The following is a 25787-nucleotide window of genomic DNA, read 5'->3' on the forward strand; positions in this document are numbered from 1 at the left end:
GGCAGCCGACACGTTTTACACTATTGATTAGTGCTTATTTATAGCCAACATAATAAAATGCACTAAAAATATATAGTATCAGACAAAAACCATGTGGTCAGCACCGACCAATGGTAAATTGTGCCCAATTATGTTATACATCATATTTAGTAAGTTTTTACAGTGAGACTATAGCCAATCTTTAATTAATCCTTTACATAACACATCACTAATTAATTCATCTAAAATTTAAATTTAAGATTTACAAATTGGCACATTTTGCACTTTTATGTATTCACATGTCTTACACATACAAAGATCACAATTGTATTTATTCACGGTCATGTTTTACAATGGATACACGTTCATGCTTTTATAGTGGATAATAAAAATTATTTTATAGGTATCACTTTGACATTTATATGCCAACTGTTTAAGTGGGCTTTATTCCCAGTTTTACATATATACACTTTATTCCACATTAATACAGTTATGCATACTTGGATTCATAATGTTAAAACACTTACAATTTTACATATACATTACACAAGGATTTTTTCCTTGTTTTCACAATAGTTTCACATTTTTCCATAATTTTCTATACTTGTGAAGGGTTAATGGTCTAAAGCATGCTCACACCCTTAAGTTTTAATCAATGAGCATCCGAGATTGATTCTCATTGATTGGGCACAATTTACCATTTGTTGGTGCTGACCACATGGTTTTTGTCCGATACTATATATTTTTAGTGCATTTTCTTATATGTTAGCTATGACTAAGCACTAATCAATAGTGTGAAACGCAAAATGGCAGTGTGACAAATTAGAAACATTTGTCCCCTACTACGAAACGTAGAAAGCACTAATGAAGTTGGTAAATGGAAAATACAAATAGGCCTTTTGGATGTCTGTCTACAAATGCCAGTACTCCTTGTCACAAAGAGGCAATAACTGATCTTGTAGATTCCATATTAAAACTTTAGAACCAGGGGGTATTCGTTTACGGATTTTATGTTCAGGATAGGATGAATGCCCCTGATGCGTTTTGGTATGAGAACAGGTTTTAAATGCTATATTTAGCTTTGAAACCACTGATTGAAGCCTCAGGCCTGGGTCATCTGGCCGAGAGAAAAAGGGAAGAGGGGCCTTGGTGTACACTTTGTGTTGCAGGTCTTTAACTGAAAGGAAGGGCTTTAGCAGTTGTAGCCTGGGAGTTTTGAGGCCCCTGAAGAAGGGATTTTGAACATTTTGATGTCGAGGAAGGACCTTTCTCTGTGACATCTTTAATAAATTTGTCAAGTGGCTAAATAAAGTGATGTCCACCAAAAAGGGCATACATGTGTGGCACCTTTTACAGGCATCTCCAGTTGAGCATGTTCAAGATATAGTGTGCTGCAATCCGGGTGCAGAACAGCCTGTAGCAAATGCTTTCTGGCAAGAGGGTGGAAGGAAGAAAGGAGAAAACACACACACACACACACACACACACACACACACACACACACACACACCTTATAAAGGCTTTAGGCAAAAGTGGTAGTAAACTGTGTGAACTGTGGCGTGATGCAACACCTGCTCATCTACCTTAGATTAAGCCGAGTGGTTGAAAATTAGAATCAAGTTTGAAAAATTTAACGCTGTATTAGTGAAAACGTTTCAAAAAACACATTTCAGGTTCCCTGATAGTTTAAACATATAAACCACCCACTATTAAGAATACACATAGCGTAAAGCAATTGATGGAGGTATTATGCCCCATACTTGCTGTGGGACTACAGCGTGTCAGAGAAACAGGGTGACCTGTACATGTCGCTGGTCTCTATATAGGGTCCAGGCTTCACTTATATATGTGGGCATATACCCAGGAGGAATGTCATCAAAAACGTTGCCAATGTCCAATCACCCGAAGGTACTAGCCTATAACCTAGGGTACATGAATATTAAGCATGTACTCTGTAGTGTATCTATTAAATAGTATTAAAGTATTAATTTAGGCTTTTTTTCAACCCAGTAAATTTTGGATGAATATTTACTATTTTGTAGAAAACCAGGCTCAAAATGTTTTGTAATACACATTATGCTTTATCAGGAAAACACATGATCTACAGTTTCTGATCCCCATTTACTATTGAACTCATCACAAAAATTGATGATCTTTTCACCTTGTAATATATTTGCTGGACACATGTCAATCTTTGTTACCACCACAAAGACTGGAACGTTTAATGCCAACGCCAGACCGAGGTGCTCCTTAGTCATGCCTACTATGCCAGCATTGCTGCCAACCTGTGGAAAGGAAGAGTTAAAAAAAGTGATTACCCAAATATTCTTCAGTTCACCAAATAAGTTTTCTGTAATGACAAAAAAAATAAGTACGTGTATCTAAACCCAAAAGACAAGGCATTATATAATTTAGCTTATACCAGTCCTTAGACATGGTGATTGCATTCGTTTTCTTTTTAGTAAAGAAGTGCAGTCACCACATCTAAGTAATGGTTAACCTGCAAAATATTAAAGATTTTTGTTGTACCTGTAAAAACCCTTTTGAGGAAGTTCATTACAGGACAGTATCCAGGAACAGCATACTCGACACTAACAAAACAGAGCTGTTAGAACAGCACTGAATAAACCCTCCCCCATTCCAATGGAGCCTCAGTTTCAAAGCAATCAATGGTAAGAGCAGATCATAACAGTGGGACAGGACCCTGTGTCACGCAATGTATTTTTTTTTTTTTTAATAATATATATACACACACACACCTCCATCCCAAGCAATACAACTTAAGTGTTGGGAAATGCAGAAAAATATTAAAAAGCCCACATAACAGAAAAAAGGGTTTGAGAGGGCTCACAGGATCACTTGAAGAACCTTATGACCAAAGCTAGAATCAGAAGAGGCGAACATACAAACTGGTAAAATTTGAACACATGACCAAGTGACAGTCTTGCATATCTGAGAAAGATGCCCGATGCTGGAAAGCCAAAAAAGCACCAACAGATCTAATAGAGATCACATAGGTTTGAATAAGAAGTTTACAAATGGAGATGGGGGAAAGGGATGCATTGCATGTTATCCCAGGCTAGGACCCTCAGGAATGACAAAGATTTGGTTGTTCAAACAAAGCTTTAGATGAGGAAAGCTCAACTGTGTACACCACATCCAGATATTGGAGAATAAAATAAGCTGCCCTACATAAATCATCTACTACTCCAATAAATAAATAATAAACAAATTGCTCAAACACCGTTAGTGTGCACAAAATCACCTGTGCAAACACAAAACCGTGACCTTAATAGTTCATAAATTAATGTGAATAGCAATAGTCCATAAGGAATCCAAATTCCCATAAGGTTCCAAAGAGATTTCTAAAATAACGGTGCCAAACAAGTCCAAAGGAAACCGTGCCAGAAAGCAGGATAGATGAAAAGCCTCCACCTCTTATCTGCTTACCTACTCAATTTGATCTCTGGAATGACATCGCATGCGCATGTGGCTAGCAGCCCTGCTTGGAATTTCCTGGAGACTCTTAAATCGATGTTCTCATGTGTACTCCACCTTTATGTGCTCAAGCAAATCTCCCCAATATGGATGACCCAAAAAGGAAAGATGCTGACATAGTGTAATAACGTCACATATATTTATTGGATAAAAACAGATTGCACTCACATGAGGTAGAATAAAAAAAAAAGTGTGTGTAGTAATGCTGTAGCCTGCCGGGCCCCTGGAAGAAGTCAGCGATTTGACGAAGCGTAGGGAGGAGTGGCGTGCCGACGTCACCACAGTATACCTCGCTGCTATCCGGAAGGACGGGCGGATAGTGAGAGCGCATGCGATCTCATTCCAGAGATCAACTTGAGTCGGTAAGCAGATAAGAGATAAGAGGTGGAGGCTTTTCATCTATCCACGGTTTCTTTTGGACTTGTTTGGCACCGTTATTTTAGAAATCTCTTCGGAACCTTATGGGAATTTGGATTCCTTATGGACTATTGCTATTCACATTAATTTATGAACAATTAAGGTCACGGTTTTGTGTTTGCACAGGTGATTTTGTGCACACTTATGGTGTTTGAGCAATTTTTTTGTTTTTTACTATTTATTTATTTGAATAGTAGATGATTTATGTAGCGCAGCTTATTATTTTATTTGTTACCAATGTTTATATCTGACATTTTTTGCTGTAGCAGCATTTTTTAATCATTTTTTGCACATTTTATCATCATTATTTATTAACATGTCGTGACCTGCGCAGTATACCCCCACATATAGTGGAGAATGCCTTTCTTAGGATGGCAAGGAGAGGGACAAAGAAGACAGGACAAATTTTGTTGTCACCTAGAAACCACAGCATATTATGGTGAACAAATGAAAGCAAGAGGGTCCACGTCTGGCATCCTGATCGACAGAGGTCTTGAAACGCCTTAAGGGGACGAAATCATTCCCCCATAGTTCAAACGTTGACAACTGCCAGTTTGCCAACCCTGGAATATGAACTTGGGATAAGCTTGGAATGGGACATTCCATCCAAGCCACAGTTGGTTCTATTTTAAACAGAGAGATCCAGACCGAGTGACCCAGCAGTCAAAAAAAACTGCTCCAAGTTCCAGGATGTTGTTCATAAGATTAACTTTCTTTGCACTGAGAGAGGAGTCCTCTACTTGACAAGCTGGCATACATTATGACCTTCCATCATAGGGGCACCAAGCCAGAGACTCCAGGGGTGTGGGCAAATGTGCTGGTATAGAGACTGTCCTGTTGCCCCATGCAAGCCAGACAGTTAAGTAGGTAAAATTGGGCTTAAGGGATTGTGACCTGTCCAGTAACATTTCCTGCCTTAAGGTGTCTCCACTTACCGTAGGAGCACAGGACTGCCAATCTAGGGAGGAGGTAGTATTAGATGCATTAGCCAAATTAGACTGACTCTACTAACGTAAGCTCAAGAGAAATTATATATATATATATATATATATATTATATATATATATTATATATATATATATATATATATATATATATATATAAACGAAGTGGCGACAGGTTCTCATCAAGAGTGCCCAACAATGTCTGCCCTTTAACCCCAGCTCCGCCACTTACATAGTTTCTATAAAATGAAACTGGATCTATGGACTGAAGGGGATGGACCTTTCAATTATCTGCCTGTCCATGCCATAGCTCACAAGGAGACCCTGTGACTATTCCCACCATTTTACACACTTCTGCTCACTGGATGATCATGGTGGCGGGGATGGGGTATGAATAAAGGAGAATTTCAACAACAGAAAAGCACAAGGGACATATTCTGACTGAAAGTTATGTCCCGCATGCAGATATTAGGGTCCTATAGAAAAGGACGCTGTGCAGACTCCGTAGAGCGCATATCCCGAGTCTCTGGAAATGGTTTTGAGTTCAAAATGGCAATCGACCTGCTGTCATTTGTGACCAAATTGTTGTGGCTGGTGGCACTAAATTAACTATTTGTAAAAATACTACCTAATGAGACACACACACACACACACACACACACACCACAGGGTTTTCTCAAAGGCCCAAAACTACACCGCGCGTGGATGATGCAGGGGCTGGATTACACCAGACTCCTCCCTCCCAGTGGGCATACACTAACGGCAGTCTTCAAGTACAAGGGGACAACTTAAGTGTGAACAAATCCCTGGACCTGTAAAAAGAAATCTGCAGCTTCCACCAATACTTCACTACGGGTACCAAGGAGTGATTGCCTAGCAGTCTAGTGCACAAAGGCACATTACAGGCCACCCCATTTCTTTCACACACACACACACACACACACACACACACACACACAGAAAGGTTTGTTTCAGAGCAAAAAGAACACAACCGTCTAAGCACAAAAGAGAAAAAAAAAAAAAAAAAAAAAAAAAAAGATACCCCTAATGTTTGTGGGAAGGGGTTATGCAGTGTTCCTCTATACCGTCCTGTATCCTGTAATGTACAATAAAGACATTTACATTTGTGTTCTTGGGTTCAGATATCCTTTAAATACAAAATAACCATTTAAAACATAAAACTGAAATACTACATTTCAAGTGTTCTACCAATTTGCTCTAGTCAGAGATTTGCAGATATCCGTTATTCAAGGCACTGTAGGTGAAACGTGTCTAAGTATTCATACCCCTTGAAAGTTTCCACATTTCGTCATGTTACAACCAAAAACGTAAATGTATTTTATAGGGATATTATGCGATAGACCAACACAAAAGTGACACATAAAATTGTGAAGTGGGAGGAAAATGATAAATGGTTTTAATTTTTTTTTTTTACAAATATCTGAAAAGTGTGGCATGCATTTGTTTTTCAGCCCCCCTGAATCAATACTATGTAGAACCTCCCTTAACTGCAATTACAGCTAAAAGTCATTTTAGGTATGTCTCAAGCTCTGTCAGATTGGATGGAGAGCATCTGAACAGCAATTTAAAGCGGTGGTTTACCCTCCATAGCAACATTTTAGCATAAAATTAGGCATAGTAGCGCGAGCTACAGTATGCCTGTCTTGATTTTTTTCGCCCGGTACTCAGTGCAATCCTCTATAGAAGATTCCGACTCCCCGCGGGGAATGGGCGTTCCTATCCAGACGGAGGATGATTGACGGCCGGCTCTGGCACGTCACGGTCCCCGAAGACAGAAGGAGTAGGTCTCGGCTCTTTATGCGCAGGCGCCGTGAAGAGCCAAGCCTATTTCGGCTATTTCCGGAGAAGCGTGACATGCCAGCCGTCAATCATCCTCCGTCTGGATAGGAACGCCCATTCCCCGCTGGGAGTCGGAATCTTCTATAGAGGATTGCACTGAGTACCGGGCGAAAAAAATCAAGACAGGCATACTGTAGCTCACGCTACTATGCCTAATTTTATGCTAGAAGAAAAAAATATTTTTTTTTTTGTTTATAGGGTGAACCCCCGCTTTAAATCTTGGCACAGATTCTCAATTGGATTTTAAGTCTTGACTTTGGGCCGTTCTAACACATGAATATGCTTTGATCTAAACCATTCCATTTTAGCTCTGGCTGTATGTTTAGGGTCATTTACCTGCTGGAAGGTGAACCTCTGCCCCAGTCTTTTGCAGATAACAGGTTTTTTTCTAAGATTGAGCCAAATACAGGACAATCTATCAACGCTGACCAGCTTCCCTGTCCCTGCTGAAGAAAAGCATCCCCGCAACATACCACCATATTTCACAGTTGGGATGGTGTGTTCAGAGTGATGAGCAGTGTTAGTTTTCCGCCAGTTTTTCTTTTGGGCCAAAAAGTTAAATTTTGGTCTCATCTGACCAGAGCCCCTTCATCCACATGTTTGCTTTGTCCCCCACATGGCTTTCCACAAGCTGTAAAAACGGGACTTATGACTTTCAATAGCTTTCTTCTTGCCACTCTTCCATAAAGGCCATATATGTGGAGTGCACGACTAATCGTTCTGTGGACAGATTCTCCTACTTGAGCTGTGGATCTCTACAGCTCCTCCAGAATGACCATGGACCTCTTGACTGCTTCCCTGATTAATGCTCTCCTTGCCTGGCCTGTCAGTTTTGCAGTTGTGCCATTCTCTTTCCATTTTCGAATGATTGATTTAACAGTGCGCCATGAGATGTTCAAAGCGTGTGATTTTTTTTTTTTATTCTTGACCTGTGATGTGTTGCTCGTCCTTCATGCTGCTGTTTTTCCACTAAGGTTCTCCAACAAACCTCTGAGAGCTTCATAGAACAGCTGTATTTATACCGAGATTAAATTACACACAAGTGAACCAATTACTAATCAGGTGACTTCAGAAGGCAAATGGTTCCACTAGATTTTAGTTAGGGGTATCAGAGTAAAGGGGGCCGAATACAAATGCATGGCACACTTTTCAGATATTCATTTGTAAAAAGTTAGGAAAGCCTTCACTTTCCTTCCACTTCACAATTATGTTTCACTTTGTGTTGGTCTACCACTTAATATACCAATGAAATACATTTACATTTTTGGTTGTAATATGACAAAATGAGGAAAATATCAAAAAGGGTATGAATACTTTTCAAGGCACTGTAAATAAAAATAAACTACTGGATCCAAGTGGAAAGTGCAGAAAAAAGGGGTCAGCAATGCAATCAAGACTGAAGTTTGACTTGACTCCAGCAGATTTTAGTAATCTACATACACCTCCTGGATCTTCACTGTTCTGAACATAGTTTGGGTCCCTTGCATCAAACACATGGCCAAGCCCCCCCGAGTTCATTAGTGGACACAGCACTCTTGACAAAGTGGGTATTCAGCCTTCAACCAGGAAAGGACTAAGCAGAAAACCTGTTACCCTGTTGTACCCTCTAGGTACAACCTCTCTCCCTGCACCATGCAGCTCAGTTAGTCAAAAAGCAGTACAAACATAAAAAAGGTGGGGTGGGTGCAGTGTCCGTCCATGAACTCAGAAAAGGATTTTACGGTGAGTACAAAAATCCTATTTTCTCTTTCGTTCATGGACAGACAGCACTCTTGACAAAGTGGGGACGTCCCAAAGCAGTGTAAATAAAATAAATATAATTTATATTTATTATAATATTATTATTATTATTATTATTATTATTATTATTATTATTATTATTATTATTATTATGTGGGAACAGCTCGCCCCCCGAGTCCCGTGCCCGATCGCCAGGGGCCATCCGCGATTGCTCGTTACAGAGCGGGGACCGGGAGCTGCCGGTCCTGTTGGGGGGGGGGGGGGGGGGATGCTGATCCTCTGTTCATACAATGTAGGAACAGAAGATCAGTGTTTCCCCTAGTGAGAAACCCCCCCCCCCCCCCCCCCCCCCCACAGTAAGAACACACCAAGGGACATACTTAACCCCTTCACTGCCAGTGGCATTTTTATAGCACTGATCGCTATAAAAATGCCAATGGTCCCAAAAATTTGTCAAAAGTGTCCGCCATAATGTCGCAGTACATAAAATTATATATATATATATATATATATATATATATATATAATGTCGCAGTACATAAAATTATATATATATATATATATATATATATATATATAATGTCGCAGTACATAAAATTATATATATATATATATATATATATAATGTCGCAGTACATAAAATATATATATATATATAATGTCGCAGTACATAATATATATAAATATTATATATATATATATATATATATATATATATATATATATATATATATATATATCAGCTTTATTCAGGCGATCAGCTTTATTTTTTATATATATATATATATATATATATATATATATATATATATATATATATATATATATATATATATATATATATATATATATATATATATATATATATAAAAAATAAAGCTGATCGCCGCCATTACTAGTAAAAAATAAAAATAAAAAAAAATAAAAAAATTATAAAAATGCAATAAAAATACCCACTATTTTGTAAACGCTATAACTTTGCGCAAACCAAACTCTTATTGCGATTTTTTTTTACGAAAAATATGTAGAAAAATACGTAGAAGAATACGTATCGGCCTAAACCGAGGAGAAAAAAAAATAAAAAAAATTTATATTTTTTGTGGGATATTTATTATAGCAAAAAGTAAAAAATATTTATTTTTTTCAAAATTGTCGCTCTAATTTTTGTTTATAGCGCAAAAAATAAAAACCGCAGAGGTGATCAAATACCAAACGAAAACCTCTATTTGTGGGAAAAAAAGGATGCAATTTGGTTGGGAGCCACGTCGCACGACCGTGCAATTGTCAGTTAAAGCGACGCAGTCCCCGAATCGCAAAAAGTGCTCTGGTCTTTGGGCAGCAATATGGTCCGGGGCAGCAATATGGTCCGGGGGTTAAGTGTTAAAACAAAACTTCACCCACAAAAAACCAGAGCTCCTCAATGGAGGAGTTGCAACATTTAAAACAGCCGCCTGCAAAACCTTGCGGCTGAAAGAAACATCCAAAGACGCACTCACATCAACCTTGTAAAATTTTGTGAAAGTGTGAACGGACTACCAAGTCGCCGACTTACACACCTGGGAATCGGACGATTGGTGTCGGAAAGCCCAAGAGGCAATTATGCCCTGGTCGAATGCGCCGGTGAAAGTAAAAAAAGGGGGGCGCCCGTCCCTTTAGGGCATAAGCCTGGATCACGATCTGACTGGTCCACCTAGAAATGGTGGACGACGAAACCGCCAGGCCCTTCTTAGGACCAGCTACCGAAACAAACAGTGAGTCAGACCTCCGGAACGGAGCAGTAGCCGACAGGTACATCCGCAGAGCAAGAAAAACATCCAAAGAGTGCAACGCAGTCTTTGGAAGTGACGGGCGAGGACCCAAGGATGGAAGTACAATGTCCTCATTGAGATGAAAAGCCAAAAACGACCCTTAGGAAAGAAAGGTAGGCTGCGGCGCCGCACTACCTTATCCTTGTGAAAGACCAAAACGGAGAGCTTGCAGGACAAACACGTCTGACAGACGCAATAGCCACCAAGAAGACAACCTTCTCAGACAATGTCCGCAAGGGAATCGCCCCAATGTTCTCAAAACTGAGGGCTTCTGAAGCACGAGAGGACCCAGGTTCAGGTCCCATGGAGGAGCCACATGCCGACCCCCCGCACAAACGTACTCACTAGAGAGTGAGCCGCCAAGGGTCTCTTTAAAAAAAAAAAAAAAAAAAAAAAAAAAAACGGCAAAGGCAAAAATCTGCCTTTTAAAAATCGTACTCAAAGCAAGCCTTTGGTCCACCCCACGCTGTAAGAACAGCAGGACCCTGGAAACCAAAAAGGTATGTGGGACACCATCCCATCTCTTCACACCGAGAGATGCAAGCCTTCCATGTGCGATGGTAAATCTTCCTGGAAGCCGATTTCAGCACCCTCGACGTGGTAGAAATCACCGAATCCGACAGGCCTCGTCCTTCAACACCTGGCTTTCAGTTAAAACCATCGACTGTAAAGCAGGATAAAGAATGGGGACACTTGTGACAGAAGGTCCTCTCGCAGCGGTAGACGCCAGGGAACGTCTACCACCAGACGCATTAGGTCGGCGTACCGGGGATGCCGAGGCCAATCCGGAGCCACTAGGATCATCAGGATACCTTCAACCTCTACCCTGCGAAGCAGATGTGGAAAGAAGTGTTACAGGAGGGAAGGCATAAAGCAGCCGATACCGGCCCCCGGTACCACAAACGCGTCTGTTTACGAACATCAATACCTTCCGATTGAGACGAGTCGCTATGAGATCCATGTCCGGCGTGCCCCATCTCTGGCAGATGAGGTGAAAATACATCCGGGTGCAGAGACCATTCTCCCTGGTCCCAGCATCTGACGACTCAGGGTACGATGACCTGCCAGTTTATCCACGCCAGGAATGTATATGGCCGATAGAGCCGGCACACTCCGTTCTGCCCACCTCAGGATGTGAGTGATCTCTAAAGCTGCCGCCACGCTTCTTATTCCTGTTGATTGACATACACCACCGCCGTGGCGTTGTCCGACTGTATCCTGAACGGGCCCCCTGCAGGTCTCAGACCACGCAGAGGCAAAGCTTTATCACCTGGAGTTCCAGGACCATCGATCAGCAGGCGGGATTCTTCCAGAGTCCAGCGACCCTGGGCCCAACTGGAACCCCCTCCAGCCGGTAAGTACTGGCGTCCCGTCGTTGGGGATCACCGTCCAGTGAAAGGAGGAGGAACGATTTCACGGACAGAAGAGCCACCACACCAGGGAGGAGCCGACCCGGTGGCTCACCCGGATTTGATAAAACAGGGGACGAAGGACTCTTGTCCCATCTGAGCAGAATCTCCTTCTGCAGCCCTCAGGTGCATGAGATTGAGCATACAGCACCACCTCGAAAGAAGCATGAGACCCAGGACCCGTATGCAAAAAAACGGAGTAACTGACCATCTTTGGATGTTAGCCGCTGCTGCACCGCCTATCCGAGAGAATGCAGTTTATCCACCGGGAGAAACACCCTCGCCACGAGGAATCCAGAATCAACCCCGGGTATTCCAACCATTGAGTCGGGACCAAGACCAACTCTGGGTGTTAAACACCTAACCAAATTCTCGGAGGTTCTGACAGGCTATAGACACGCCCTCCTCCAATTCTGAGCTTGAAGTGGCCCTCAGAAGCAGATTGTCCAAGTAACCTCACGATAGCGATAGCAATGCCACGCTGTCTTAGCAGGGCCAAGACCGGAGGCCAAAAACCCTGGTAAACACCCTTGGTGCCGTAGGGGAGAGCCACAAACTGAATGTGATCCTCCCCAGCCGCAAACTGCAGAAATCGGATGTCTGGTGCAAATGGGGACATGCAAATAAGTGTTGATGTCCAAGGACGCCAGAAAGTCTCCCGGATGGAGAGCCGCGACCACAGAGCGAATTGACTCCATCCTGAATCTTTGCACTCTCACAAAGCAATTAAGGGCTTTGAGATCTAGGATAGGACAGACCCCCCGTCCTCCTTTGGCACTATGAATAGGTTAGAGTAAAACCCCCGAGACCGTTCCTGTGCCGTAACAGGTATGATCAACCCCCTGAACAGGGCTTCCAGACACGCCAGCTGGAGGGAGAAAAAAAAAAATCTGCTTGGTGACGAGAGAGAACCATCTTGTACCCCGAGGAAACCACCTTGCAAACCCACCGGTCAGAAGATCAGAGATGGATCGAGTCGGCAATTCTCAAAGATGTCCCCCCCCACCCGAGAGATGCTGGGTGGGGGGGCAGAACCTTCATGCAGACTGAGGTTACGCCGCATGCTTGTTGGGTTTGCGAAACAAGGGTCGTTTCTGACCCTCAGCAGTGGCTTTGTCGGCCTAGGAGCGTTACCCTACCCCGCAACACTGGGCGGACGGAAAAACTGGCTCCCGATTCTTTTAGGATTGCGGGAGCAGCATGCTCTTACCTCCTGTGGCATTCTTGACAATATTGTCAAGAGAAGCACCAAAAAGTCTGTCGCCCTTAAAAGGGCAAATCCATCAGGGCCTTCTTGGAAGATTGGTCTGCCGACCAACACTTTAGCCAGATCAAGCGGCGCAACACCACCGCATAGATTGAGGCCATAGACAGCAAAGGAATAGTATCCAGGACAGACAAGCAGACAAACTTGTGGCCCTGCACTAGCTGGACGGCCATGGCCACCTCATCTGGAGGCACCCAACGAGCCTTTAACCTCTGGAGCAGTATTTTAGCCCAGTCAGTCAGAGCTTGAGACACCAGAGCCCCAGCCACCGCTTGACGCACTGCAGAGCCCACCACCATGTATAGGTAGTGGGCGATTGCCTCATCAGTCTTGTCCGCAGGATCCTTGAAAGCAGGGGCCCCTTCCACCGGAATCGTGGTTACTTTGTTAAGTCTGGACACCGGGAGGTCCACTACTGGAGGAGAGGTCCATTTCTTCAGGAAACTCCCCTCAAAGGGGTACCGGGCCGCCAAATTTTTTGGGGCAGAGAAAATAAAACAAACATTCTGTGGTTTTTCCCCAATCCTTGTATAAGAGCTTATCAAGATAAGAAACACAAGGAAACACCTTGGCCGTGCGGACCGGCTTGCGGAACCCAAAAGGGGACCGACGCCTCAAGCTGCTTCCGCAGAATCCTCCATCTTCGGTGCATCTCGTACCGCAAGTGATAAGATTCACTCACCAGGGCCCTCTCGCGTGCTGACCTGGAGTCATCCTCACTATTTGAACGGCTGCTGTCTGCGCCCTGACGCATCAAAATCCAGCCCATGAACTGTAGCCGGGCCAGATTCTGCATTAGAATTGTCCCCGGAGGATGGCACTAGAGGCCAAAATGGCCGCCGAGCGGTCCACACCCATGGAAAAAAGGTGCGCGGACCGCCGAGAAGCACTAGGGGCCAAAGCGGCGGCACCTGGCAAAACACAGTAGGCCGCAAAAACACACACGCGGACCCCACAGAGGGGCCCCCCCTACAGGGAACAGCCAAATTACCCCCCAGGAGAAGGACAGAGCAGCCACCACGATCGAATGGAGCACCCCCAGGCGGAACCCCAATCACACAGCTAGTCTGGCCCCAGTATAGGGATGGAGCAGAGGGAAGTAAGGTGGAAAACCCTCCAAACAGCCACTCCAGGATGTCCAGCCACGACCCCCCCCCCCACACACAGAAGCAGGGAATTACTACTTACCGTACCCGCTAGAAGCATCCCTGACAGCTCATCTTCCGCATGGTTATGGAGGTGACTGTCGGCCAGGCACACTGAATCGAGCATAGAGCCTAGTCGTGTGTACCCCAGAGCACGCAGCTCACCAGCCACCACTGGAAGCACGGGGCATGTCGTGGACAGCCCAGCGCGTAGCTAAAGGCAGACACTGGGGAGACTACAAGGATCTAGGATCCAGCCTGTCACCCAGTCGGCAGTTGCTAATAGATCACAGAAACAAAAGGTAACAAAAAGAAAAAATAAAAAACTCCAGAACCCATGGGCCTGAAGGAGCCATGTCCAACTCCTACACTAGCAGAAAAAAATAACCGAGCTGCATGGTGCAGGAGAGGGGTTGTAACATAGAAGGACCGCCCCCGGGGCGGTAATGTACAGTTTTTTTGATGCGTTTAAACTTTTAACCTGTTTTCTGCCTAGTCCTCTCCTGGTTGAAGGCTGAATACCTACCTTTGTCAAGAGAGTGTTGTGTGCGTCCATGAACGAAAGAGAAATGTAGTTTTAAAGCAATTCGTCAAATCTTAATATCACTACTGTTGGACCAAAGAGGTTTTCCGGAAGCATCTAAAAAGCAAACCCCACCTCCTTCATTTTAGAAAATATAGGAAACAAGTTCCCCTCCACTTCCTGTCCTGTAGATACAACAGCAAGTGAGAACATATCAAAGTGAGGGACTTCCATTTATCACCAGAGCAACCACCCACAATAAAATATTTTTCCTCATAACAAAACATTTTTTGCAACCAAGTACCCCAAGTCAAAAAGGACAAAGGCTGTACATAAAATTGTCGAAATAGATATCATTCTACATGAATGTATAGCAGTTATTTTTGACACCTTAATGCAAAAGGACCCATGTTGCAATATCAAGAAGAAAATGCTATAATTATTTCCTTGTTGGCTATATTTATTCTACAATCTACCAGTATATGTGCAGAAGCACTTGGTACCAATATGATTCAGTGTACTCATCCACATAATGTTAGCCAGACATGAAAAAAGAAAAAAAAAAAAAAAAAAAATCGAAATAAATCTTTACTATGCAGCATATCTTTGAATCTGTTGAAGTGTTTTGAAAAAAAATCTAGCAAAATGCACCATTTTAGATTACAGTAATGAGCCTACCAACTGTGTGGAAAAATTAGCTTTTTTTTGAAAGTTAAATCTATGTACAAACACCAAAATTGCAATGTTCTAGAGCCCTTACCATTCATCGCATCCAACACCCAATATGTAGGTTACAGTATACCCAATGTCAGCAATGCAAGACCAGTCTACTACAACCTGGATCCTTGTTATTAAAGCTTCAAAATTAAAATACTGTATATATGTGGACGATATATCTACAGTCACCGAGTGTTTTTGCCCTCGACTTGGCTTATCTGGTTTCAATAAAAGACAAATTTACTTTGTTTTTCACTCTCGTATCCTATTTGGAAAATTTATAGCAATTAATAATCTTTTGCTGGTTAGCTAGAATTTTTTTTTGTGTTACAGAATACTTAATTTACGGCCCTTTAAGATATCTCTCCCCCTTTTCCTCAATTGTGTAACAAAAATTATGACAAGAGTTCTTACTTGAAATAAAAAAGAAAAATTTCTTTGGGTGCCCTTTTTTAATGCTATTCTGGCTTTTTAGGCTCTGTTCACACTCAGGCATTTGTGGCGTTTTTCTGCTCTAAGCCTCAGCTCCAAAAACGCCCAACAAGACAAATCCCCATTAATTTCAATGGCCCCTGTTAACATCTGTGCGTTCTGTCACCCAAAGCGAAAATGACCAGCCCTCAAAAAAAGTACATGAGGTTCTTTTTTGGCAGATTGCTAGCGTTTTAACCTTCCTTTTACATTGGCGACTTGAAAACGCCTGTACAAAAACGCTTGTAAAACTCTGCAAATAATGCCTGTAAAATAGCAACGCCTAGATGTGAATGGAGCCTAATGCCCCTTTGAGTGAACCAACCCACCACTAGTGAACCATGTTCTACCTCCACTGTGAACTCAATGATATTAATGGCGCATTTCCAAAAAGAGTTGATCAAAGAAACAGCAGAGAATTAGAGACCAGCAGCAATGAAATGTTTACCAACAAAGTTTGGTGGAAATTACACAAGTGTTGCTAAAAATGCATAATGAATTACATAAAGCGTAACTTAAAGTGGTTGTAAACAAAGCTCTGCATCGTCCTCTGTCCTGTGTCGTGTGTGAAGCGAACAGATAATATTCTTTCATCTAAATTCAGCACTTTTGAAGGGATGTAGAAAAAGGGAAGACTTCAGATAAAGTAAAACTTACGTAGGAGGATTTGTTTCATCTTGGTATCATCTGAGGTTAATCTGTCACTGGGTAGACGTGAGAATTTACAACCACTTTAAAAGCTAGATAATGTTTATGCCATGGTTACTAGTAGAAAGGCCTTTGAACTGTTGCCAGGGGAGTAAGGGATAGGACAAGTGAAAGTCCTTTATACTGGTAACCCGAGAATAACAAGCACTTAACCTGTGCAGTGCAGGAAAAGCCCCACTGTGAGAACATTTTTTGTTTCCCCTGGAGTCAGCTTTAAAGGTAATGGCAAATACAATAATTTTGTTGCTGCAAAAGAGGAATAAAGGAAAACACAAAACTCTGTTACTACTCAAAAGAAAAAAAAGTTATGTTGAACACAAAATTCAAAAGCTTGAGCTCACCATCAGCATGCAGAAATCTGGTAGGTGACCAGTCATTCCAAATACAGTGGTCTTCAAAATATTTCTCATGGCCAGCAAGGTCTATAAAAGTAATGAGATCTTTGAAGACTTCTCACATATCTTGGTCCATTCCAGACTACCTCCATGACTGTCTGGTTTGTTTACAACATGTCCATGGCTATCAAAGCCTAAGATGTCATTTCCCACACTGCTGGTGCGGCCCGACTCAATCTCATGCTTGTGCCGAAAGAGTTTCTGTCTGGCAAAACCACGGCCATTGTCGAGTTCTCCATGTGTCAGAACTCCTAAAAGTTGTACTCTTCCCAGCGTCCACATTGCCAACTACAGCCACCCTACAACAGAACACAGTAAGACATACACTTATTTTGAGCACTTTTACTATTCACAGAACATAGGTATAAATGTATAAGGAAGGGAAGAAAGACTGAAATATTAAAAAAGAGGTGCATGTCTGCAAGTAGAGATAAATACCCATCGATCATTCAGAAATCGATTGTGCTCCAAACTTCCTGTAGAAAACCACACCACTGCCTCCGCTGCATTGAAACCAAGCAGTGTAAGCCCTACCCGATTCCTTCCTGCTGGAGTATAGAACATCCCGTCTTATGTTACAGGAGATAAGAGGGAGTTTGTCTGTAGTTCAGAAGGAGAGAACTCCAAGCTGAGAGCATTGCTTGGGATTGTAGTGCAGAATAGGCAGCTCACTACAGAAGCAATACATGCAAATAGCCCAATATTTTAAAAGAGTGGGTATTTAAAAAAAAAGCATTTTGATACAAGGTCTGCTTTGCATCTACAATCATGTGCAAAGGAAAATAAAAATAGTATTTGTCACAACAGTAAAATCAGTCTCCTGGAATCTAGTACAAGACACAGGTCCTTCCCCTCTGTTCTTTATGATCTTATGGCTTATTATTACTAAACGGAGGCTACTGTAGATGGGAATAGGAAGGAAGGCATGCAGGTCTTTTCTTTTGGGATATTTATTATAGCAAAAAATACTTGGGTTTTCTTCAAAAATTTACGCTTTTTTGTTTATAGTGCCAAAAATAAAAACCGCAGAGGTGAATAAATACCACCAAATGAAAGCTCTATTTGTGGGGGGAGGGGACTTCAATTTTGTTTGGGTACAGCATCGCACAACCATGCAATTGTTCGTTAAAGCGATGCAGTCCTACATCGCAAAAAATGGCCAGGTCTTTATGGGAAAAAAAAAAAAAAAAAAAAAAAGAGAAATGCACCTCTCTCCCCCATCCCTAAACACTTACCCCGAGTCCACTCTCGATCAAGCGCTGTGCCGACTGCAGCCCTGATTTCCTCTCCTAATAGGAGGCTCAGACTCAGCAGTGGAAGTCATTGGCTCCTACTGCTGGCAGTCAAATCTTAGGAGGAGGGAGCGGAGGTGTGTGGCCAGAAACATCAAGTGTTTATGGACGTACACAGCCCGGCTCAGGAGCGCACCCACACAGGTGCTCCCTCAGCAAGCCCTGTGCACTTGAAGAAAAAGTGCAACAGACAGTACCAGTGGGAGATCAAAAAAGAGGAGGCAAGCCACCACTCAGTGCAATGTCCTTGCACAGAACAAGTAATCAATTTTTATGAAAAAAAATAAAAAGAAGTTAGATCACTTTAATGAGGTGATGTATTGATTTGGGCCTTTATGTATGCACATAGTTCAGCTTTAATTGCTGTACCCAATATGGACCAAATTCCTCACAAAACAACACCAAAAATAAATGTAGCACACAGACACACCAAACATCTGAATAGGTAATCTCACCTTACTTCCAAGAAGTCATCATCTCCCACTCGTTTGCGCACCAGGTAGTCCCGTACTTTACCTCCAACCTCTTGGTGCTCTCGCAGCAGGATCATGTCAGCACCAATCTGTTCTGCCATGCTAGCTACTGTAGCCACAGATGCCTCCATATCACTCTCATTTAACCCATATTCTGTACCATCTGAAATGAAAAATAAGGTAGTACAGGAAAAACAAATTAAGGCCTCATGCACACTGGATGTTAAAATAACATTTAAAAACGCCAGGTAGCTTTAACTGAGTTTTTCAATAGCGTTTCTTTTTTTTCTCTCAAGAGATCAAAAACCGCTGGTGAGCACCATTTGAGCGTTTATCAGCACTTGACGTTAAAGCATTTTTACAGCTGAAAACCTTATCAGAACCCACTAGTTTTTTTTTTTTTTTAAAAGCCATAAAACACCCCAGCCAAAAACTGCTGATAACAGCCTATGTGTACATGGACACATAGGATAACATGATGGGGAGTTTGACTGTAGGGGAGGGGGGGGGGGGGGGGACACAGCCAAAAACTGCTGGAAAAACATCCAAAAATGTCCAGTGTGCATGAGGCCCAATACAGAGTACACTGTGGCTTACACAAGTTTTGCCAAAGCCCCCTTCACACAACCGCAACTTCAAAATCACATGATTGTGCTGCGATTTCAGGAAATGCCTGAGTAAACTTGAGGAAAATGGACCTCAACGCGCATGAAAGTCAGACCAAAGTAGTACAGGGCACAGTTGTGCTCACAAGTTAACATACCCTGGAGTTACTTACCGATAACATCCTTTTCTAGGACAGCCACCATAGAGATCCTGGCTCCTCCCTTCTCAGGAAACACCGCCTTCAATCTCAAGATTTAAGCCTCATCCTGCCGCCGACCCCTCAGTTCTTCAAGAGTACCTCCGGCCAACTGGGGAGACACAAGAATACGTCATACAAAACTTTTATCTTACCCGACGGTCTCATGCGATGACTTCTCAGATATCCAATCATTTGGGTGGGTACCGGTGCTGTCCTGAAAGACTCCTGGAAAAGGATGTTACCGATGAGCAACTCCATTTTTCCCCCTGTTCGTCTTTCAGGACAGCCACAATAGAGAGGATAAGCGAGCACCTTACCTTAGGGTGGGACTACTGCCTGCAGCACTTTACGATCAAAGGCCTGGTCTTTGGCTGACAGCAGGTCCAATCTGTAGTGCTTCACAAAACGTAGTAAAGCTGGACCACATTGCAGCACTACAAATCTGCTCTAGAGAAGCACCAGCCCACTCTGCTTGAGAAGTCGCCACTGCCCTGGTGGAATGTGCCCCACTACCATCCGGGGGCTGCAACCCTCCTATCAGATAAGCCTGAACAATGGCAGACCTCAACAATCTGGCTATTGTGCGTCTAGAGGCTCTGGACCCCTTCCCAGTCCCTGAAAAACACAAAGGAATCAGATTTCCAAAATTGTCTTGTGCCATCTAAATACTGAAGGACGCACCGCCTAATGTCCAAATTATGAAAAAACATGTTCCTATTCCCTTACAGGATTCAAACAGAAGGTAGGCAAAATAATTTCTTGGCCTCTATGAAACTAGAGGCCACTTTTGGCAAAAAGGCCGGATCCGTTTTAAAAACCACACAATCTAGCAAGCCCAGTGCGGGATTCCCCTGCAGCGGGCCCCCTGGTGTGGAGACATCAGGCGTCACCCACTCATTGGAAACACCCTTGCGGTCTGCGAGAGACTTTTGACGGGGACACACCTAACCTCTCGGGCCTCGTCTTTACGCCCGATACTGGGTAACCCACTTTTTGACCCGGGGCTGCGGGATGGGAGATTTCGGGGCCTTTATCAGGCATCCCACTTTAGTGTGACGGGGCGGCGGAAGACGAAAGTGGAACTAGTAGACCCGGGGGGGGATTACCACTTAGGCCTTTTTAAGGGCAGAGCAACTCAGCCACTTTCTTGGAACAATGACACCCCCCCCAGCGACAGATCAGTCCCTTACCTCGTTGGAGGAATGGTGCTCGGAGTCGGGAGCCCTGCCTCACACGCTGTCTCTAGCGCATGAACTGCTGATTCTACCGAAGGTAAAGGACCGACTTCCGGGCCTGGTCGGGTGGGAGAGGGCTCTGAATCGCACATTCACGGACAAGATGAAGGAGAAAATTCTCTCCCTCACAAAGTCTTCTATATGCACCAAGATACAGGAGACTAACTACAAGATCCTGACCGGATGGTACAGGACCCCAGGTCTACTCAATAAAATGTTCCCAGAGACGTCGGACAGATGTTGGCGTTGCTTGGAGGAAAGGGGCACGCTGTTGCACATTTTTTGGGCCTGCCCTCGCCTTCGGAATTTCTGGGGCGAGGTCAGGCGGATAACGCAGGAATTCACGGATCGTGAGATCCGACGACCCAGCGTTCTTCCTCCTGCACGCGACGGCTGCCCCCACGAAGGTGTACAGGAAGTCTGTGGTCCGACACTTGCTGGATGCGGCCAAGACCTGTATTCCACTCCAGTGGCAATTACAGCACCCCCCCCCCCCCCGACTATCGCCATATGGTTGCAGAAGGTAGATGAGATCAATGAACTGGAAGATCTAATTCTAACAAGCCAGGATAGGCAGGAGGCGTATACGGCTACCTGGCGGGTTGGAATATTTTTAAATACTCCGATAGGGGTCAGGCCCTTAGAGGTGGAAAGCCTCAATCTGAACTCATTGATATTGTAGGTTGGAAGCTCCCACACATGGGGAATGGAAGATGACCCCGAAATGGGGTGCCCTCTGGGGTTGCAGAGGGCACAAATGTCCATGTTCGTGGGACCCTCATTCATTCCCACCTACCCCCCGCCCTCCATCCCTCTTCTTCTACCCCATCCCGCTCCCTCATTGCTCCTCTTCTCCCTTTCCCTTTCTACCTTTCGCACTAATCTACGTCTGTCTCTTAGCTTGGTGCCCCTGTGGCACCTCTTTCTGTATTTTGCAAGGGCTGACAAGCTCTCCATTTCCAATCTCCTTCTCTACTATTGTTCCCTTGATAAAGCTGAAAATGTAATGGGAATGGGCTTACGAGGCCATGGCAACCGACCTGACCTTCACACACGTGAGCTTACCAGCGGTCCCGGTGGGCATTTAACCATGCCCTTGGATGGCTGAAGGAACATAGGACCCCTGGTGATGGTATCGGGTGCTAGCCGGCAATGTATAGACCAACCTGTTATTGTGTACATTTGTACTAAAAATATTGCTGTACTGCCTTTCTGATTATTGATGTAATGCCGTGGTGGTTCTTGTGGACCCATTTCCCTGTTTATAAATAATGAAATTAAAAAAATAAAAAAAAACACGATCTGGAAAAACCTGAAAAAAGGGAGCCCTAATAGAGAGGGCTTTGAGTTCACTCACTTGCCTTGCTGTAGTGATCGCCACCAAAAACACCGTCTTGAGGGTGATCAACTTTAACGTGCAGGACCCCAGCGGCTCAAAACGGTTCCCCTGTAAAACTAAGGAAAGGTCCCACACAGGAAAGGAGGAGATTATGACTGGCCTCTGTCTGCCTAAGGCTTTTAAAAAAAAAAAAAAAAAAAAAAAAATTACTATCCACGGATCCATCGCTAGCTGTTTTTCCAGGAAAACGCTGTCCTTCAAGGTGCTAAGGGCTAAGCCTTTGTCTGCCCCAGACTGCAGAAATTCCAACACTGCTACAGAACTGCGTATGTCAAAAGCTTTCTGAGCACCAGCTATTTAAACGTTTCCAAACCTTTTGGTACATAGCCTGCGTTTTTTTTCCTGCAGCTTAGAAGAGTGGCGACTAGACAATCCGAGAAACCCTTGCCCATCAGCAATTCCTCCTCAGAAGCCAAGCTGCAAGGTTCCACGTGAGGACAACAGATTGGACCTTGAGCAAGAAGATTCTCCTGGGCTGGTAGAATGCAGGGAGGTTCTACAGCCAGGCTCTTCAAGATGGAAAACCCTGTCTCCTGGGTCAATGTGGCGCAATCAAAAATGAGGGTTGTACTCTCTACCTGGAACTTCCTCAATACTGCTGGAATCAGTACAGGAGGGGGGAAAGGCATAGCACCTGGATAATGCCCAGGTCTGAGCCAGTGCATCTACTCCCAACGCCCCGTCCGTTCAGGGAAAAGAGACCTGCTTTGGCATTTTGCCTCGAGGCGAAAAGGGCCTTCACCGAGTAAATCAAGTCCATTCGGAATCTCCTGTAAGTGACAGACGTTCAGAGGCTTCAGGTTCAGGATGAGCCTGAATTTTCCCGACGGTTTGCAGACCACAAAGATGTGGCAATGGAAGCCTCTGCCCGTCTCTAGGGTTGGGACCCGTACTACCGCCTCCTGTTCTTCTAACTCCAATAGGGAGGAAAGAGGAGCAGGTGACTTTTCTACACACTTTGGAAGGTCGGTGACCAAGAGTCTGAGGGGGGAGGATTTAAGAACTCCAACCGATGTCCTCTTCTGATGATCCAACACAAACTGATTTGAGGTGATCATCTTCCACTGTGGTAGGAAGACCCCCCAACCTTGCTCCCACCGTGACCCTGTAACTGGGTCTTTTTGGGCTGTTCAGGAGGGCGAAAAATGGCCCCCCCCCACGCCCTTTTCCCTTCTGTCCCCAAACCTTTTGCTGTTTGGTTTTTGGGGCTTCCGACTTTGAGGGCGAAACTTTAGCCCGTTACCCATATCTCTTTTTTATAGGAAAGGCCTTTTTCTTGTCGGCCGTCCCATCCAAAACGGCTTCCAAACCAGGTTCAAATAACAAATCCCCTGTGAGGAATCCCACAGAGCTGTATTGTGGACGCACTAGCTCCCTGCCACATCTTAAGCCACAAGGCTTCTCCTTGCTGTCTTTTTTTCTTGCCATTCTCTTGATGGCATCAAATCAAAACATAGTGGATCAGGAACACCCTCTTTCTGTTGCCCCAAGCCCTTGTACATCTGATCGTGTAGCGACAACACCATCTTTTCCTCTTGAATTCCTAAAGTGGTGAGGATGGCTCCTAAGAGATCATCCACCTCCTCAAGGGAAAGCATGTACCGCAAGGTTTTTGTGGACTCTGACCACTGTCTGTACAGCATACAGGAAAGGCTGCACCAGCCCGGCGCTTTGTCCGTCTAGGTCGCGTCCGAGAGCGGAAGATGCGGCTCCAGGTGAAGTGCCCGCCCAACTGGAATTGACGTCGCCCGTCATCTGGCCCGGCCTCCAGAGAACCTACGCTGGCTGCTAATGCAGGGGGGGGGGGGGGGACTTGATACGCTTCCCACAGTGCCCCCTTGGGCACAAGAATCACGGACCTCCCAGCATTCATCTTCCCCTTGTGGGACGCACAGCATGCGGCCGAAAAGGTAATCCAGCTCCCTAGCCGACCCGGCCGCAATAAATAAATAAAAAAAAAAAAAAGGGGGGGGGGGGGGAAGATCCCCAGACCCCCTTCTGGCCTCCCTCTCAGAAAAGCTCAGCCTCCATAGTGGTGTCTCCCCGCCAGAGGAAACACCATAACTGGAGGGGCTGCGGGAGGATGAGGCTTAAATCTTGAAATTGAAGGCGGTGTTTTCCCGAGAAGGGAGGAGCCAGGATCTCTATGGTGGTTGTCCTGAAAGATGAACGGGGAAAAATGTTCACTCATGGTTAGTGTTTGGCTGAAGACATTCCTCATCAACTGTGTTAAACCATAATGCTAGCAGAAACAACCCAAAGGACCCCGATCGTACCCCAGTTCTTAATCCCAGAGTGGCTCAAATATATTGAGGTCAGGAGACAGACGGCCACTACACAACCTTCACTTTATTCTGCTGTAGCCAAAGACAGGTCAACTTGGCTTGCGTTTTGGATCATTGTCATGTCCCATGCACAGCTTTCTGGCTGATGAATGCAAATGTTCCTCCAGTATTTTGACAACATACTGCATTCATCTTGTCAAAAATTTTGACCAAATTTCCTGTGCACACATATCCCCAAGAGAACAGATATCCACCTCTGTACCTTTCATCATAGGCCTTGATTCCTCTCCAAATGTAGCATTTATTGTTGTAGCCACAAAGCTCAATTTAGGTCTCATCGCTCCAAATGACTTTGTGGCAGAAGGATCGAGGTTGGTCTCTGTGCTGTTTGGCGTATTGCATGAGGGATACTTTGTGGCATTTGCATACTACAGTGGAACCTTGGATTACAAGCATAATCCGTTTCAGGCGAATGCTCGTAAATCCAAAGTACTCACATATCAAAGTGAGTTTCTCAATTGAAGAAGTCAATGGAAACGAAAATAATGTGTTCCGCATTGACTTCAATGGCATGCAATACCGCATGTGGCAAGAGGTGGTGGTGGGGGGGCGGAGAGCCTCAGAAACGCCCGTAAAGGGCCAAGGACACCTCGACTGAACGCGGAAATCCTTAGAAAGGCTCAGGAATGGAGTATTTCCGAGATTTTTCGAACGGCTCTGCTCGGCTCAGGTGCCCCCCCACCTCAGGCCAAACACTGTATTGCACACCGCGTTGGCTTGAATCCTGCTTGTTTTTGCAAGACACTCGCAAACTGAGTCAAGATTTTTTTTAAATACAGTGTTCATTTTTGCGAGTCCTGTATTTCACCTGAAGTTATTTGTGGGTTTTTCTTTGCATCCCAAACAATTTTCCTGGCATCTGTGGCTGAAATTTTAGTTGGTCTACCTGACCGTGGTTTGGTTTCAACAGAACCCCTCAGTTCTAATCAATTAGCATTTTGAACACTGCTGATTGGCATCTCAATTTATTGGATATCTTTATATCCCTTTCCTGTTTTATACAGTTCAACTACCTTTTCCCCCAGATCCTTTGACAATTGGGGGGAGGGTTATGGCAGGTGACAAGAAAGTTCCCATGTTGCAAACAGCCTTTGGAAATTATAGTGCCATTTGTACTACTAAAAATGATATGAAAAACACCAGAGAAAAATGTAACAATACATTTAAGTGTTTGTTCACCAATGCCAGAAGTCTGCCAAGCAAAACAGGCGAGTTGGAAGCTCTGGTGCATGAGGAGAGCCATGATGTAATCGGTATTGCTGAAACTTGGCTTCAATCCTCACATGACTGGGCTATTAATATTCCTGGCTATGCTCTCTTTCGGAAAAACAGGGTAAAAAGGAAAGGTGGAGGGGTC

The 25787-nt window shown here is 44.1% G+C and overlaps 1 protein-coding gene across 1 annotated transcript in view; it reads right to left on the reverse strand.

Annotated features, from left to right (window-relative positions):
- The window catches only part of GTPBP1 (GTP binding protein 1), a 109800-nt gene that overhangs the window by 44114 nt on the left and 39899 nt on the right, over nucleotides 1-25787 (reverse strand). Inside the window, 6 exon segments of the mRNA XM_040359466.1 lie at nucleotides 2141-2264; nucleotides 16828-16884; nucleotides 16886-16921; nucleotides 16924-17139; nucleotides 17141-17180; nucleotides 18629-18809. Of these exon segments, the coding sequence (XP_040215400.1) occupies nucleotides 2141-2264; nucleotides 16828-16884; nucleotides 16886-16921; nucleotides 16924-17139; nucleotides 17141-17180; nucleotides 18629-18809 (654 nt within the window).

Source organism: Rana temporaria, chromosome 7, assembly GCF_905171775.1.
Source record: "Rana temporaria chromosome 7, aRanTem1.1, whole genome shotgun sequence".
NCBI lineage: Eukaryota > Metazoa > Chordata > Amphibia > Anura > Ranidae > Rana > Rana temporaria.